Below are 17,164 nucleotides of genomic sequence, written 5' to 3'. Positions count from 1 at the left end.
TATAAATTAAATTGATTTGATTTGATTTAAACCAAATTATGCATTAACTCAGAACAATTAAACTACATGAAATTTATGAAGACTGAAAAGAATGTTACAGCATTTCAAAAACCACAGCTAAAGCTTGTAGAATATTTGGAAAATCATGGTAAAATATCAGTAACATACCTTATAGTAAAAAGTCGCTTATATTCTTGTGTAAATTCATACAGCCTAAATCCATTCAAAGCCACAATGTCTTTTTACAATGAAAGAAAGTCTAGAGTAGTGAAAAAGTCACATAAGCTTGTCTAAAATCCTGTTTGAAGAGCAGAATGTTTATTTTCCAGGGAGAGAAAAATTCTTACCGTGTTTCCTGAGAGGGCACAGTTCACTTTTCCTGTTTCTTTTATCTTTCAGGTGTGTTGATGAAGCCAGCGACAATTCCACGGATTCTTGTCGTTATGACTTTTTCAAACCGTCTTTCTCGCCATCTTCTTTTTGTGCGACGTCGTTCCGTGACACAGACATGCTGCACAAATCTTCTTTTAAAAACTTGAAAGCTCTAAAAGGGATGTCCACATGCAACATTTAGCTTAAGCGTTGCACAGGAGCCACACAGCGTCGCCGCAGCAACCAACCAGTCCTGCTTTACGACAACTGTCGTAACAGCTACACTTTGAGTGGCATTTTTCCTCCGTGAAACGCCGCGGTTCCGAGGAAACTGATTTGTATCTGTAACACACAGATCAGTGTCCGTAGACTTATAAAGCTTACACGATGTCGTAAAAAAAGAGAACACTTTGCGATAAGCATTTTAAAAACTTAGTGATGTTCACGATTAAAGAGTACATCACTAACACACACCCCCCCCCCCCCCCCATGATGAAATCTGCGGAATTCCGGATCCGCTGAGTTTTCACAGCCCTGCTGATGTCTTCTATTTTCTTCCCAAAATAATCCAGGAAATGTTGTGCTGTAAAAGGAGAGCGAACTACAGGTGGTTGTCCATGCATAAGTGCTGTCACCGTGTCGAACAAGAACTTTGAGTTATGCTTGTTTTTGTTGATCAAATCAGAGTATTAAGTCCACTTTGTAGCCAATAATGTATGCTGATAGTCTAAGATAGCATCACGCCACGCAAGGTGAAATACTTCTAATTTTGAACGACGCCATTTCCGTTCTAGACCTCTTGCTTTATGCTTGAGGTCACGCAGATAATCACTGAACCAAGGTGACTGGGGGAGCGTGGTTTTAACACAGGTGGTGCAATCATGTCGAGTTTAAAGGAGACCTGCATTGAAAAAAATGCAGTCAGATTTTTTGAACAAAAAATGACTTACATTTACATTCTGAGTAAGTAAATCTGCAAGCCCAGATCTGTCATTCAACGGAGAAATCTTCATTTGAAAATGACAAATTTACAGCTAACATTTAGCCCTCCGCAAATTGTCCCTCTCATCATGGACGCTGCCGAGACGTCACGGACAAGACCCTCTCCCAGCATGCATTGCGCCAATTGTAATTTGTGGATTTACGTCAGTTTGCATCTGCACCGTTTTCTTGTCTTATATGGAAGTATCTACTTTTTTTAAAACTTCATATTGTCTTGCGGTACGTTTGATGAGTACACATTTCTTTTATTTGTGCTTGAAAATTATTTTGTGGGACTTTTTCATACGCCCGTTTGATTGAGTGGTGTCGCAATGAAAATCTACTGTCTTTCGCCTCCGGTACCATCGCGGGATATGGAGGCGAGACCCGCAAAGAATCCCAGTCATTAAAAATATATAAACCTCTCTCAGTGTCCATGGAGCTCTGGGGCTCCGATTGCCGAGACGTGCGGTGCTGTGGATTTTGCCGCAAGAAGTCTGTCCTTGCAGCAACAGGTGTACCGGCTGCTTCACATTAAAACAGTGAGCGTAATCTCAGGACTTGTGCCAAGTGTGCTGCAGCTCCATTCAGTAGACAGAGAGGTGATGCCGGTGTTGTGCGCTGAATCTGACACAACACCGGCTGCAAAGCAGACACGGGCGGTGTGAGTGGCTTGCGTCGGCGGTTAATGAACCCGCAGACTTAATAAGCGCAGCGGAGGCAGAGAGCGGGAGAGGAAGAACGGCGCCCGATGTCGATGTCGCTGCTGATCTGAGCACACAGATCTGTATCTCACATTCATTGCAGCTTACTTTTGGATGTTGAAACCAGGACGTGTACAAGTAACATTACTAACAGATAAAATCAAGTTCAATGCGGGATCGGACTGAAGGCGGGAGTGCGTTGTCTTGTCCCTGACGTCATGGAAATGATACGGCTGTACAAACTGTTTTCACAGAGGGCTAAATTTTAGCTGCAAATTTGTCATTTTTAAACGAAGATTTCTCCGCTGAATTACAAATTTGGGCTTACAGATTTACTTTACTGCATTCACAAGGGTTTTATAAATACATATCAGCTATTTCTTTCTGAAATCTGACCACATTTATTTCAGTGCAGGTCTACTTTAAACTATCCACAAGTCTGTCTACTGACTATTTGTCAAATGTGAAGCTAAGACATCAGGCAGTCTAGCTTCGAGTTCAGTCTAGTTGAGGAGTTGATGCATCGCCGTAATGATATATAAGGTTGTTGTTCCACTAAACACGGCAGCAAAACTGTAAACTTAGTAAGTGAGTGATCAGACACCACTGTAAGAAGCATGATGTCAATATTCGTGACAGCAATACCACGTGCGAGAACCAGATCCAGGGTATTTCCACTAATGTGCATCAAATCCTGAATGCATTGCCGAAATCCTAATGCATCCACAATTTCCATAAATGATTTGCAGAGGGGATCAGAAGGCTTATTTATATGAATGTTAAAGTCACCAATGATCAAAATGTTATCTACACTAGTTGACAAGTTAGAGATGAACGCACCAAATTCATCTAAGAATTCAGAATATGGGCCAGGAGGCCTATATACAGTGACAAAGTAATACGACTGATTTTTATTCTTCTGTATGTATCATAGCCGGCGCCACGAGAGGGTGTTTGGGGGCGACGCCCCCTCATGTCATCAACCTCATCCCCTCGGATGTTAGAGTTATCAAAAAAAATAAAAAAGAAAAAGAAATACTGGAAAATATAGCAAAATATTAGTTATTCAATAATATCACGTATTTAACAAATAAACCAAATTAATTAACTAAAGTAATTAATTTTAAAACAAACGGATATGGCATGTGTCTGTGTTCAAGGGATTTGATAGGTTGAGGGTTGCGCTTGTCAGTGCGGCAGGGGGCGGTGAGTTTCCAACGCGTCGTGACGTCAGACGCGTCGCTTCGGAAGCGGCAAGGGGTGATTGCTACGTCACACTCTGGCTGTTTCCACAATCTGAATAAAGTTCAGCGATCACCATCTTGAATTTGCGTCGCCTGAACCACAAAAAAACCTTTAAAAAACAGCAGAACGATTCTCCCATCACCCTGCTGGGAGCTTTTTTCAGCTACTTTTCGGAGTGACACCGACCGAGGGATGACTGACGTCTTGGTGGGATATCGATCGAACCGTGACAGCGGACCGACCTGCACGGAGAAACCGTACTTCAGGCATCATCACTGGGCAGAGCAATCCAGGCCACCGGGGTGATGGAGCAAACCCACTCCGTCCGAAATCTCCCACTTTTTGGATATATACGAAGTCCCAGTTTGCCCAACAGAGTTTAGTTCTGCAGCTTTACTGAGGTGAGAATAATGTAAAAATAAAATGTGACGTTTACTTAACTGTGAAGGTTTAATGATCGGCTAACGTTAGCTTAGCCTTTTAGCACAGTTGATCTGAGTGAACACTTTTAATTTGTAAATGGTTCAGTCTTTTTTATTTTTACCAAATAAAGCTACAGCTTTTTTCAGACACCACAAAAGCTCCGCTTTAAATAACTTATTTTTTCGGGCATTTTTTCCATCGTTTTTTTTTTTTTTTTTTGACGTTTTTTTCCCCCTTTTTTTAATGTATAAACTGTTTAGTGTTTCTTTATATTTAAAGAAATATTTTTATTTGTCCCAATCAGGAACATTTGCTGTGCAGACAACCGAACACTGCGAAGTCCAGTCGAAAGAAAACATCTCTGCTTTTCAGCACCACCACCAGAGTTAAAAACTGCAGAAGAGACCTTCATCTGGTCCCGAGAATCCAGCAGAACATCACCTGCTTCTGAATAAAAGGCTCTTTGAACAGCAACTATTTTATTATTTTTAAAAAAGCTGTTTCATTTTATATTTTAACAATAAATGAACAGATCATTAAAAATGTCCACGAATCAAAGTCAAAAGACATTTGCACAAGTAGAAGCTCTCCACTTATTGTGCTCAAATTCATATTTTAGAAATGACTCTGTCCTGATAACATTAAAGGCAATTACATATTTTGACGAAATTACAAGTTTAAATGACTATAAAAAAATTCATCATGAGGTTTATGTCACAGAAATCCTACTTTACAATCACACTGCAGTCATTGTTAAATTACTTCCTTTTGCATTTAGAATTAACATTTGTATTTATTTAGTGTTTGTTTTTCTGGTTGAAATGAGATATATGAGGTCTGTCAATAAAGTAACGGTACTTTTTATTTTTTCAAAAACTATATGGATTTCATTCATATGTTTTTACGTCAGACAAGCTTGAACCCTCGTGCGCATGTGTGTTTTTCCACGCCTGTCGGTGACGTCATTCGCCTGTGAGCACGCCTTGTGGAAGGAGTGGTCCCACCCCCGTCGTCGGATTTTCATTGTCTGGAAACGGCGGAATGATTTGGACTTTTTTTCCATCAGAATTTTTTCAGAAGCTGTTAGAGACAGGAACTTGGAAACCATTTGAAAAATTTATCTGGCTTTCGGTGAAACTTTTACGGGCTTCACAAATAAGGACTGTTACTACAGCTTTAAGGACGGCCTTAAGGACGCTCGGCGCACCGCTCCGCCGCGCTCCGAGCTGCGACGACGAGGCAGAAAACGCCAGATCATTTCTAAGCTGATCGCTCTGTGGATACGAGACCGTCGTGTGCACTTTCTCTGGTTATCTCAAGAGCTGGACATCAGCCATTTTCCGGCAGATTTCACTTTTAACAAGAGATTTTGTCATGGAAAGCCGCCGGAGGCTTCGTGCGTAACGACCGATTCGCTGTTTGAGCGAGACAAAGAACACCTCCGTTTCGGCGTGTCATGGGACAAGTTGGGACATGCCTATCTCGGCTTTCAATGCTTACCAGTCCAGTAAGTATCAGTGAAATTGTGGAGAGCTGGGCTTGTCCTAACTTGTCCTCTGACTCGCCAAAACGGAGGTGTTCCTTTGGACAACACGAAGGTACGTCACAGCTCAGAGTGTCAAAAGTTGGCGCACCTCATCTCGACAGAACACCGACTCTGTGTGGTATGCAGATCATTTGACCGAGGGTCTATACGTTCAAATAATAATTTAAAAAATACTGTCATGACTCTTTACTCTTAGTCAGTCAGTCTCTTACAATGGTGTAGCCTAAATACACAAGCTTTCCAGGAGCGCACCCAATTCATTACGCACACTCAGAGGCACGTCTCCTCCGGTGCACACTTTTTTTGGGGGGGGGGGGGGGATAAACTCATCACCCCCTTAATATCTTTTTTCTGGCGCCGGGACTGGTATGTATATAAATATATATTCTATTTCTACCTCATTTTCTTATTTTATTGTAATGTTACAAGTATTATTATTATTGCTTATCCTTGTACACGCTGTTTGATGCATATCTTCCTCCACTCGCACTCATCTTGTCTTTTTAAGAGCCAACGTAACGTGAATTTCTCCACTGTGAGATCAATAAAGTATTATCTTGTATTTTCTTGTTTTTTCAATTTGTTTTGTTGGTAAGAGATTCTTTTTTGGTATTCCGTTTATGTGCGTGCGTGCTGAATAAAAACTTATTCATTCAACCTAAAGTAAGCTTCTGCTTTCTCCTTGTTTCACTCTGGGTTTCCACAGCAGATCGGAGGTGGATCTGCATTTTGCTTTGGCACAAGTTTTACGCCAAATGCCCTTCCTGATGCAAATCCACATGACATGGAGAATGGACAGGGGTGGCCTTAATCCGGGAACCTTCCACACTGGAAACAAGCACACTTAACTGCTTCTTTATTCACCCTAACCGTCTGCACACCTATTTCAGCTGGCTCCGTCTGGCCATTCAGTACAAGTCTTGTTTTTTAGTGTTCAACTTCCTGAACAGCTCATGTTATGCTGATAGTTTAGCCTTTGCCACATTTCATTTCTTCTTACACCACATCTCCTTGTACTCCTTCACTTGTACTTTCATCATCTCTCCAACCATCCCAATTCCTTTTTTTTTTTTCAACACCTAGCATCTTCATCACTGTCTCTCTCATCACATCTTCAATCATTTTCCAGTTGCCCCTAATTGCTTCACCTCTATCCACTGCCCGTCTCACCTCCTCCCTGAATTTCACACGAGTCTTCCTCCTTCAGCTTCCAGCCTCTGATCCTTGATTCAGCTCTCAGATAATTGTGTGCTACAGGAGCTGTAGTCGAGTTTGTTCAGTCAATTTTACCTCGTGGTTGAAGTCGATATGTTGAAGTACTGAGATGAGACAAGATACGTCATCGATCGACCACAATCCATCAAAAATCAGAGAATTAACAGAATGCGCTGTAGCAGATATTTTTATAGCATTATCAGAACAGCGACAAATACAACACGACACAGTTTAGAGCAGTGAGAATGTGTCTCGGAACATTCAGGTTCTTTAAATAAACAGTTTAAACAGTACAAGAAAACATTTAGGAAAACTGACAAAATAACTCACAAATCCGGATGCTTAAATTTTCTTTTCTTCAATTTGATCAACAGAATATTTCATATGATCTGAAACAACCCAGGAACAGACCATCTTACCCCACATGTTTCAGACAAGATAAATACTTAAGAAAAATAAACTTATTCCCAACTCAAGCTTAAGATTTGGCAGCTCAATATTACATACATAGTGCAGCACAGACTTCAGAACGTCAGCGTTCCATAAACAGCACTAAATGGTTTCAAAAGAATTTCACACAACAATTGGTAATGTTGGACTGTTAATTGACAGTTAGTGCAGTAATAAGTATTAACTAAGAGCTCATTTGAGTTAACTGTCAATTAATGTACCCTCATTTACCTTATTCACTTTAATTAAAGCTCTTGTGTGCAGGATTTAGTGTCATCTAGTGGCAAGGTTTCCAATTGCATAGTCACCAGTCACAATTTTGCCCCATATCATGCCCCCCCTTTGGAGACCGGGATTCGTTCCCCAGCTAGCCAGCACTAGCAATCAGTCAACAATTTATAGGGGAGCAACCACCAATACTACTTTTTTTCTTCAGTCTTTTGTTCTTTTTGGGCTACTCTATCAACATAGTGGTGCAACATGACGGCCATGTAGATATGAAGGGCTCACTATAAGTTTGTGAAAATGCATCAATTTGCTGTTGCAGGAACAGATGGTTATGAATGCTATATTTAATTCATGCTAATAAACACCCCTAAATCCTACACACTGCAGCTTTAAGCCTTAATTAAGGTACACAGAGGTGCATGAATTGGCACTAGTTAATGTATTAAACATTAACTACCATTTAATGAAGCATTAACAGCTGTCAATCTACCCATATTTATATTACCTTAAGATTTATATGGTTAATCATTTATTACGAGTGTTCATTTTAACTAAGGTATGTATATTGAACACCATTAATAAATGATAACTACATGAGTTTTAACAAAGCTGAAAAGATATGACACCTTCTGCAATATTTTTGTTGGAAAACAGCCAATATACTGAGGTGGCTCTTCTTCAGTGTTTGATGCTGCCTTAAATGGCTTCATGGATCTTTTTTTTCCCCCTAATTAAAGCTGCTCTGTCTATGAAAAACATATAAACCTTCAACAATGAAAAATGTAACCTAGTACAAATTTGACTATTTGTTATGACATCACCAGCTCTTAGCTGGAAACTCAATGAAGATCATCAATATCTGTATAACTTTAAGTCATTACATCCTCAGAACAATCAAATTATCACCTCATCAAAATGACAGCAACCATAAAAAAAAACAGACATACGTGTTCCTAGGCTATGGAAGAATAAAATGCAGTGAGTAAATGAATACAAAGATAAATAAGTTTATCCCTTCAGGTTGTTAACACAGTAACGGAGAAGCAGCAAATGCTATCACCATGTAACCTGCCAAATTAAAGATCCATATAATGTCTATTTCTATCATCTTAAAGGCTCGATCTGGTGACCACATGTGCATGTGAATGTGGTGGTCTAAATAATAGAAACACCTTTTTTCGGTAGTTGCACTTCCACTCTGTTCCATCCATTCTGTGGTCAATGAGGCTGATGCATAATGAGGGGTGAGTGCTGCCGTCGCCCAGTTAATGTCATGTGGAACAAAATAGTGCGCTAGACATATGGGAAGGTGGAGCTATGCTGTCACATGTGAGAATGCATCATATAAGGATAACTCTGTGGTAACGGAATTACAAAGGCAGCAAAATCTGGCCATCTTTTAGCTCCCCATTAAAAATTGGCTGATTGTAATTCCGTTACCATTAAAGTGCCTCCAACGTCGTCACAATAACCATGTCCATTTTTAAAATGGTCTGTCAGAGTACAGAGTGTAAAATGACTTTACAAAAAATTTACTTCAAGAAAAAAGCAAAGCAGACACCAGGAGCCATTTTTAGACATCAGTTAGTAATCTTTCAGCCTCCCGATGCCGATAATTTACCATTTGCTGAAGGGGGATGTTTAACTCCAGCATGATGCATATTAGACTGGACTGGAAATAAAAAGTGGCTCTGAAGAAGCTAACATTGAAGCTTTTCACAGACTTTCTACCCAGCTGCCAAACTTTGCAAGGTAACTTTTCGATGTGAAAGGAAAATTTTATAGGTTTTAAATGGCTGTCATTAGTGCATTCAGAGCGACAAAGTTACAGGTACAGTGAAGGCTGTGATTCTAATAGGCATCCTCATATAAACTGTCCAACTGTGAACATTTCTAAGGAATCCATTCAGAGTGAAACTCAAATTAAGCCTGGCTTACATCAAGAGCCTGTGGGGAACCTGCAGAAGCCCCTAAAGCATTCCCTGGACTCCACTTTGCAAAGCAGCTGCTCTAAAGTCCCTCCATCAAAGCCTCCCACAGGTTAATGACTGAGTCAGGCTAAAGCCAAGTTCCTGGATTCATCAAAATGTGGCAGAATGTGATGGAGGAAGGAAAGAAAACAACAGCTAAGAAGAAAGTTTTGGTCAAACTTTACATTGGTCTCAGTAGTAGGTGCACCAGTTGCTGTAGTCGCTAGGCATCAGACTGCCAGTGATGAGCAGAATCAGGTCCACAAACCACCAGATCCCCAGACCTCCCAGAGTCAGCAGCTTCCCCACAGCAGTGCCTGTGTGGCCCAAACAGAAGCGATCAACTCCAAAACAGCCCAGGAAGAAGGAGTACAGCAGTGTGGTGATGAAGTAATGTCCGGTGTATCTGCACAAAAAGCAGCAGCAGGCTTCAGTAAAAAAAAAAAAATCTAGGCGGTATTTTGCGAGTAACTCTCAAAAACAAACAAAACAAATGACAGGAAACACACCAAAACTCATCTTCCTGACATCACTGCATTACCGAGCAAGCAGCCAACACTGGAGTGGTAACATCTGAAGACTGATATTTTAGTGTTAATGACTCACAAATCATCTAACACTTAGTGTTGCACCTTGCAGCATGTTGGCCTCGTTTTTCCAGAGTTGAACGTAGCAGACTCAGAGTGTGTAATTTTTACTGTTTGTGAAATTAGTGACAAAAAAGGCAATAAATACTCATTTCTTATGACGTTCTGTGGGTTTATAAAGGTGAAGCTGCGACAGTGCCGTATACTTAAAACCTGTAGGTTGTGGGTCCAAACAAGAGCTGCAACTCACAATTACTTCTGCAATCAATTTATTGAAAATAAATGATGGGATTAACTGATTAATCTAGCAATTATTTATTTTATTTTTCTATTGATTAGAAAATCAGAACCATAAATTTTAAAATTTAATTTGCAACCTTGCATTCAAATATTTTGTGAAAAAAGTATTTATTTTAATTTTTTATGTCAACATATAAGAGATATAAAGTGCCCAAAAAGGCATTCATAAAGAAAAAAAAGTTTGTGTGTGTGTTTGGGGGGGGGGGGGATCTTTCATGCAAGTTCACTTCTTCCTAAGACACAAAAACATTCTCAAATGTCTTGTTTTGCCCACAGCTCAAAGATATTCACTTTAATCTGAAGAGAAAGAAAAAGAAATGAGAAATTATTCACATAAGAGGCTGAAATCAGATCATTTGGACGTTAAAAAAAGAGAGAAAATTACCAAAATACTTGGCAATTAATTTAATAATCAATTCATCATCACTCAATCATTGCACTTCTGGTTCAAACCTAATATTTTATCTGAGATGGCCCACAAACATTGCATGTTTATATTTCAACAGTTTTGCTCTCATGTTGAAAATACATTTTCATGCATCATGAGGTGAGTGCAAGCAGGATGACACTACTAAAGAGTTAATATTTTAACATTAGTGAAGTATCACTTTATTTCTGAACAGGCGAGAACTACACAAACTCAGTAACAGTGTTACAGTAATTTTACTGAGTTCAATTAACACTGAGGATTTTGCTGCGTACAGGCACTGATTCAACCGTTTTGAACTGTCATTGATCAGAACGACAGAGACAAAACTACATGCTGAGAGAAACCAGAAGAACATGATGTGCTTTAAAAACATGGTTTAAAAAATAAAGATTTCACACGTTTGGAAACATTGGCCCCTAGTGGTAATGTGTTGTTGCCACAGTTTTGTTGGAATGAACTGTATATTGTACCATAAATTAATAATTTGTGTTTAAGGACGAATTATGAGCCATTTTCCCTGCCAGCACCATAAACACTAACTACTCTAAATTATTTGTGATATTTAAATTATATAAAACACCCAACTTATTCTGCAAATATCTCAAACTCATCACTGCCTCAAAAGAACAGTTAAAAACAAATGGTCAATGAATTGAAGAGCAGAAAATTAAATGTATGATTCTAATAATTATTTCTCAAGAAATATAACAGCAAAAAATACTCTGCAGCATCTAAAATGTGAGTTTTGCTCATTTTCTCCATTCCAGTTGAACTACACTGAACAAAAATATAAACACTTGCTTTTGCTCTCATTTTTCATGAGCTTAACTCAGACATCAAAAACATTTTTGATTTACACAAAAGACCTATTTCTCTCAAATACTGTTCACAAATCTGTCTAAGTGAGCACTTCTCCTTTGCTGAGATAATCCATTCCACCTCACCTCCTGGCATCCATCCGTCTGCAGGAGACGACGTGTAGCACCCAGTTTGTTTTTTGCTTTTCTGTACAACCCCAATTCCACTGAAACCGGGATGTGGTGTAAAATGTAAATAAAAACACAATACAATGATTTGCAAATCCTCTTCAACCTATACTCAGTTGAATACACCACAAAGACAAGATATTTAATGTTCAAACTGATAAACTTTATTGTTTTGTGCAAATATTTTCTCATTTTGAAATGGATGCCTGCAACACGTTTCAAAAAATTTGGGACGGGGCAACAAAAGACTGGGAAAGTTGATGAATGCTCAATTGGAAACAGGTGAGTGTCATGATTGGGTATAAAAGGAGCATCTCCAAAAGGCTCAGCCGTTCACAAGCAAAGACGGAGTGAGTATCACCACTTTGTGAACAACTGCATGAAAAAAATAGCCCAACAGTTTAAGAACAATATTTCTCAATGTTCAATTGCAAGGAATTTATGGATTCCATCATCTACATGGATCATGGTGTCTAATCAGCATCTTGATATGCCACACCTGTGAGGTGGGGTGGATTATCTTGGCAAAGGAGAAGTGCTCACTAACAGATTTAGAAAGATTCAATGTCTGCATAAATATGCTGCAGATGTTTTATCACTCAGTGGTCTCCAGTATCATCTTCTAAGCTGTAGTGTGCTGGGGCAGCTGACACGAACAGACTCAACAAGCTCATCGGGAGAGCTGGCTCTGTCCCGCCGGTTGAGCTGGAGTCTGTGGTGGCGGTACCAATGAGGAGGATGCTGAGGAAACTGCTCAGCATCGTGGACAACACCTCCCACCACATGCCACACTGACGTAATGTCAAAGCACCTTCATCCATAGACTGCAACCACCAAGGTGCACCACAGAACACCACAGGAGGTCTTTCGTACCTGTGGCAATCAGACTGTTTAATTCCCCCCCCTTCTGCAGGATGAATACATAACAGAGTTATTCAGTTATTCAGAGTTATGTGCAATATTGTCAAAGATCTTGTGCAACTGTCATCCTGTCATTTTACATTAATGTGTTGTATTGTAAAAAAAACAAAAAAAAAACAACATTGCTCACTGTTGACTGTTTCTGTACTCTGGCAAAATAATTTCCTTCAGGATAAATAAAGTTGATCTTATCTGAACAATATTTGAGAGAAACAGGTCTTTTGTGTACCAAGTAAATGTTTTAGATCTTTGAGTTCAGCTTGTGAAAAATTGCAGCAAAAACAAAAGTGTTGCATTTATATTTTTGTTCAATGTATTTTGGATTAACAGGGCAAGGAATTCCAAGATTAAGGAAGCCCCTCGAGCCACAACATTTTGGGTGCTGATAGATGCAGGTGAGGACCAGTGAGCCTCCTACTGTCATGTAGGTGTCTTTAAACATACATTTTTGAATCAATGTAAAATAAAAACATGCCTATCAGCTTGGCTTTTAACTCAGTGTGAGAGTTGTGTGACCTCTGTTCTTTGTCTTGTGTTCTTGATCTCTGTTTTTGTGTCACCTTTGTTCTTGTGTGTATATCACTGTGCAGCACTTTGATAAACTTTTATGTTTTTTGAAATGTGCTATATAAATAAAGTGGATTGGATGTGAGGCCTTGTTACTAATCACAGGATGCTGGTGGTCACGAAGGCCAGGTCAGGAGGTTTGTAGTACTACTTTTAAAACTGTCATGTGCACCAGCGGTTGATACCCTGAACTAGTTTATTATTCTGGTCTTCAATCAGCTGGGAAATGCTTTGTATAATATTGCCTGTGTCCTGCTTGGACAAGTGCTGGCAAGGTTAGTGATTCGGTAGCATAGGTCATCTTCAGAAAGCTGATAGAACATACTGGAATTGATGCAAGATTGGATGTCGAGGCCCAAATAGTGCTTGAGAGACATCCTGGCAGATATAGGAACATATAAATCAGGTGTGTCCAAGTACATCCTTACTTGATACAGGGTACATTTTGTCTTCGGAATTCCCTGGGTCCAGCACACTCGATATCATCTAATGCCATGCAGATAACTGATGTGTAGTTCACCTCTTTCTTAGTCTGGCCACCCCACTAAAGATTAAACAAATAGCAAGAACAGCAATTACCATTATTATTACTATTATTATCTGTTGAATATTGGAGACCAATAAGTAATTCATGCCTTCATTGTACAACCCCAGTTCCAGTGAAGTTGGGACATTGTGTGAAATCTAAATAAAAACAGAATATGATTTGCAAATCCTCTTCTACCTATATTCAATCGAATACACCACAAAGACAAGACATTTAATGTTCAAACTGATGGGCTTTTTTTTTTGCAAATATTTGCTCATTTTGAAATGGATGCCGGCAACACATTTCAAAAAAGGTGGGACAGGGGCAACAAAAGACTGGGAAAGTTGATAAATGCTCAAAGAAAACCTGTTTTGAACATTCCACAGGTGAATAGGTTAATTAGAAACAGGTGGGTGTCATGATTGGGTATAAAAGGAGCATCCCCAAAAGGCTCAGCCGTTCACAAGCAAAGATGGGGTGAGGATCATCACTTTGTGAACAACTGTCAAAAAAAAAAAAAAAATTGTCCAACAGTTTAAGAACAATGTTTCTCAACATTCAATTGCAAGGAATTTTGGGATTCCATCATCTACAGTCCGTAATATAATCAGAAGATTCAGAGAATCTGGAGAACTTTCTACACGTAAGCGGCAAGGCCAAAACATTGAATGCCCGTGACCTTCGATCCCTCAGGCGGCACTACATTAAAAACCAACACCATTGTGTAAAGGATCTTACCGCGTGGGCTCAGGAACACTTCAGAAAACCATTGTCAGTTAACACAGTTCATCACATCTACAAGTGCAAGTTAAAACTCTACCATGCAAAGCAAAAGTCATACATCAACAACATCCAGAAATGCAGCCGCCTTCTCTGGGCCCAAGCTCATTTGAAATGGACAGACAAAGTGGAAAAATGTGCTGTGGTATGATGAGTCCACATTTCAGATTGTTTTTGGAAATCATGGACATTCTGTCCTCCGGACAAAGGAGGAAAAAGACCATCCAAATTGTTACCAGCACAAAGTTCAAAAGCCAGCATCTGTGATGGTATGGGGGTGTGTTAATGCCCATGGCATGCGCAAATTACACATCTGTGATGGCACCATCAATGCTGAAAGGTACATCCAGGTTTTGGAGCAACACATGCTGCCATCCAAGCAACATCTTTTTCAGAGACGTCCCTACTTATTTCAGAAAGACAATGCCAAGCCACATTCTGCACATGTTACAACAGTGTGGCTTCGTAGTAGAGTGCGGACTAGACTGGCCTGCCTGCAGTCCAGATCTGTCGCCCATTGAAAATGTGTGGCACATTGTGAAGCGCAAAATATGACAACAGAGACCCCGGACTGTTGAACAACTGAAGTTGTACATCAAGCAAGAATGGGAAAGAATTCCACCTACAAAGCTTGGGACTCCGATGAGGGCGGTCGCATCTCCTCCACTCTCCCTTTTCTCTGCTCTCTGCTTTAACCTTCAAGTCCCTACTTCACCAGACTGTGAATTCCTCAAATTACGAGGTCTGTTAGAAAAGTAACAGACCTTTTTATTTTTTGCAAAAACCATATGGATTTGAATCACGTGTGATTGCATCAGCCAAGCTTGAACCTTCGTGCGCATGCGTGAGTTTTTTCACGCCTGACTGCCGCTTTGCTTCATCAAATTTTTTTCAGAAAGTGTGAGAGACAGCCAAGTGGAAACCATTTGGAAAATTCAGATGGCTTTCGGTGAAGCTGAATCTGTGTGATCCCCATTAGATCTTCACCGAAAGCCATCTGAATTTTCCAAATGGTTTCCACTTGGCTGTCTCTCACACTTTCTGAAAAAAATTTGATGAAGCAAAGCGGCAGTCGATCAGCCAATTTCCTGACAATGAAAATCCGACGAGGGGGCTGGACCACTCCTCCCACAAGGCGTGCTCACAGGCGAATGACGCAACCGACAGGCGTTAAAAAACTCACGCATGCGCACGAAGGTTCAAGCTTCAAGCTTGGCTGATGCAATCACACGATTCAAATCCATATAGTTTTTGCAAAAAATAAAAAGGTCCGTTACTTTTCTAACACACCTCGTATATTGGATACTGGATCTATTGGACTACTATTGGATTTACCATGGAATTGGTCAGCTGGTCTCTGAACACTACTGACACCCTTTTTTCTACAAGAAGGTCAGGATTGGGGGATCCTACCTGCCCAGATGGAACGTATCCTGCGGGCTATGTTCTCGACTCCTGGGGGTCTTGGCGTGTTGCATGCTTGGCGCCTTTCTCCATTGAGGACGTCGAGGATTTATTCATTTTTGGTATTATGGTAGCAGGGCTGGTACTTTCTGGCTTATGTGCTGCCCTGATCTACCGGAAAATTGGCAAGACGGCGGCATCAAGAACCACGGTCCCTCGCTTGTCCGTCATGATTAACGAGGTTGGCAAGGTAGTGCATTCTCAGACTGCAATGACTCTTGAACTCAGACGCAAATTGGATGACATCTTGGAGCAGATGCATGCCTTGCAGATGAAGTTGAAGCTTTCGGAGGCAGGGGAATGTTCTTAATTCATAATTGGGAATATTCTTAATTCATAATTGGGATTTGGTTGTTCTTGTGAAGCTATAAAAAGTGTTTTTCACTGCTCAAACCACAACACGGCAGGCGTATCAAGCCTGAAGGACAAATTGCCTGACTGTTTTCCTCCAGAGGAATGTCTTCAGGCCTTGGTGATCATTTGGCTTTTTTCTTATCTCAACTCACAAAGACAAACTGTTTTCATAGGACTGAAGCATGCTCCACTCCCTCCCCCCAACCCCCTCCCATCAAACACCCCCCACTCCGGCTTCTGCTCATGTCACCCTTTCCCCCTTCTACAGGGGCGGCGCGGTTTTAGCTGCTGCTGGTCCCCGTTCCTCCCCCCAAGCTGATGATGCCGCATCTCAGGGTTGCTGCATGACCTTCACCCACTTGCCTCAATTCGGATAATGGATTTCTTCAAATTTAATGCGCATAAACAATGTCAAATGTGTATGTGCTGTCTTTAATTCTGATGTGTGTGATTATTACGGTAAACAAGTAATAATTGTGGACTAACTGCTGTCTGAGGTAACTGGAGTGTAAACATAATTTCTCCACTGTGAGATCAATAAAGTATATCTCATCTCATCTCAAAGCTTCAACAATTAGTGTCCTCAGTTCCCAAATGCTTATTGAGTGTTGTTAGAAGGAAAGGTGATGTAACACAGTGGTAAACATACCACTGTCCCAGCGTTTTTGAAATGTGTTGCAGGCATCCATTTCAAAATGAGCAAATATTTGCACAAAAACAATATAACATCAGTTTGAACATTAAATATCTTGTCTTTGTGGTGTATTCAAGTGAATATAGGTTGAAGAGGAGTTGCAATTAATTGTATTCTGTTTTTTATTACATTTTACCCGACTTCATTGGAACTGGGGTTGTAGGTAACAATGGCATGTAAATTCTTCTACCTTACCCACACACAACCATGTTCTATCTCCAAGTAGGCACTGAGGTTGCCTGCATGATCTACAGGGTCTTGGCAGTAGATGAACTCCTCTGGACTTAAAACAAACACACACACACACACACACACACACACACACACACACACACACACACACAAAGAGTATTAAAAAAGACAAAGTGAGAAACAAAGTGATGCTGATCAAAATAATGACTGAATCGATCACAGCCAA

At 40.3% G+C, this 17,164-nt stretch overlaps 1 protein-coding gene and 1 long non-coding RNA gene across 2 annotated transcripts in view; one reads left to right on the top strand and one right to left on the bottom strand.

Annotated features, from left to right (window-relative positions):
• Nucleotides 1–6,657: 6,657 nt before the first annotated feature.
• Nucleotides 6,658–17,164, bottom strand: part of tm2d2 (TM2 domain containing 2) — a 17,925-nt gene continuing 7,418 nt past the window's right edge. The window contains exons 2-4 of the mRNA XM_034171019.1: nucleotides 16,942–17,029; nucleotides 13,354–13,469; nucleotides 6,658–9,540 (exon numbers count right to left, since the gene is read on the bottom strand). Coding sequence (XP_034026910.1) covers nucleotides 9,327–9,540; nucleotides 13,354–13,469; nucleotides 16,942–17,029 — 418 coding nt within the window. The 3' untranslated portion in view covers nucleotides 6,658–9,326. The remainder of the gene's footprint in view (nucleotides 9,541–13,353; nucleotides 13,470–16,941; nucleotides 17,030–17,164) is intronic.
• The window catches only part of LOC117511066, a 17,843-nt gene continuing 17,509 nt past the window's right edge, over nucleotides 16,831–17,164 (top strand). The window contains exon 1 of the long non-coding RNA XR_004560874.1: nucleotides 16,831–16,843. This is a non-coding gene — a long non-coding RNA (uncharacterized LOC117511066). The remainder of the gene's footprint in view (nucleotides 16,844–17,164) is intronic.

Source organism: Thalassophryne amazonica, chromosome 5, assembly GCF_902500255.1.
Source record: "Thalassophryne amazonica chromosome 5, fThaAma1.1, whole genome shotgun sequence".
Lineage (NCBI taxonomy): Eukaryota > Metazoa > Chordata > Actinopteri > Batrachoidiformes > Batrachoididae > Thalassophryne > Thalassophryne amazonica.
Note: the sequence above shows the minus strand (reverse complement) of the source record. Positions and strands in the feature narration are given on the sequence as shown.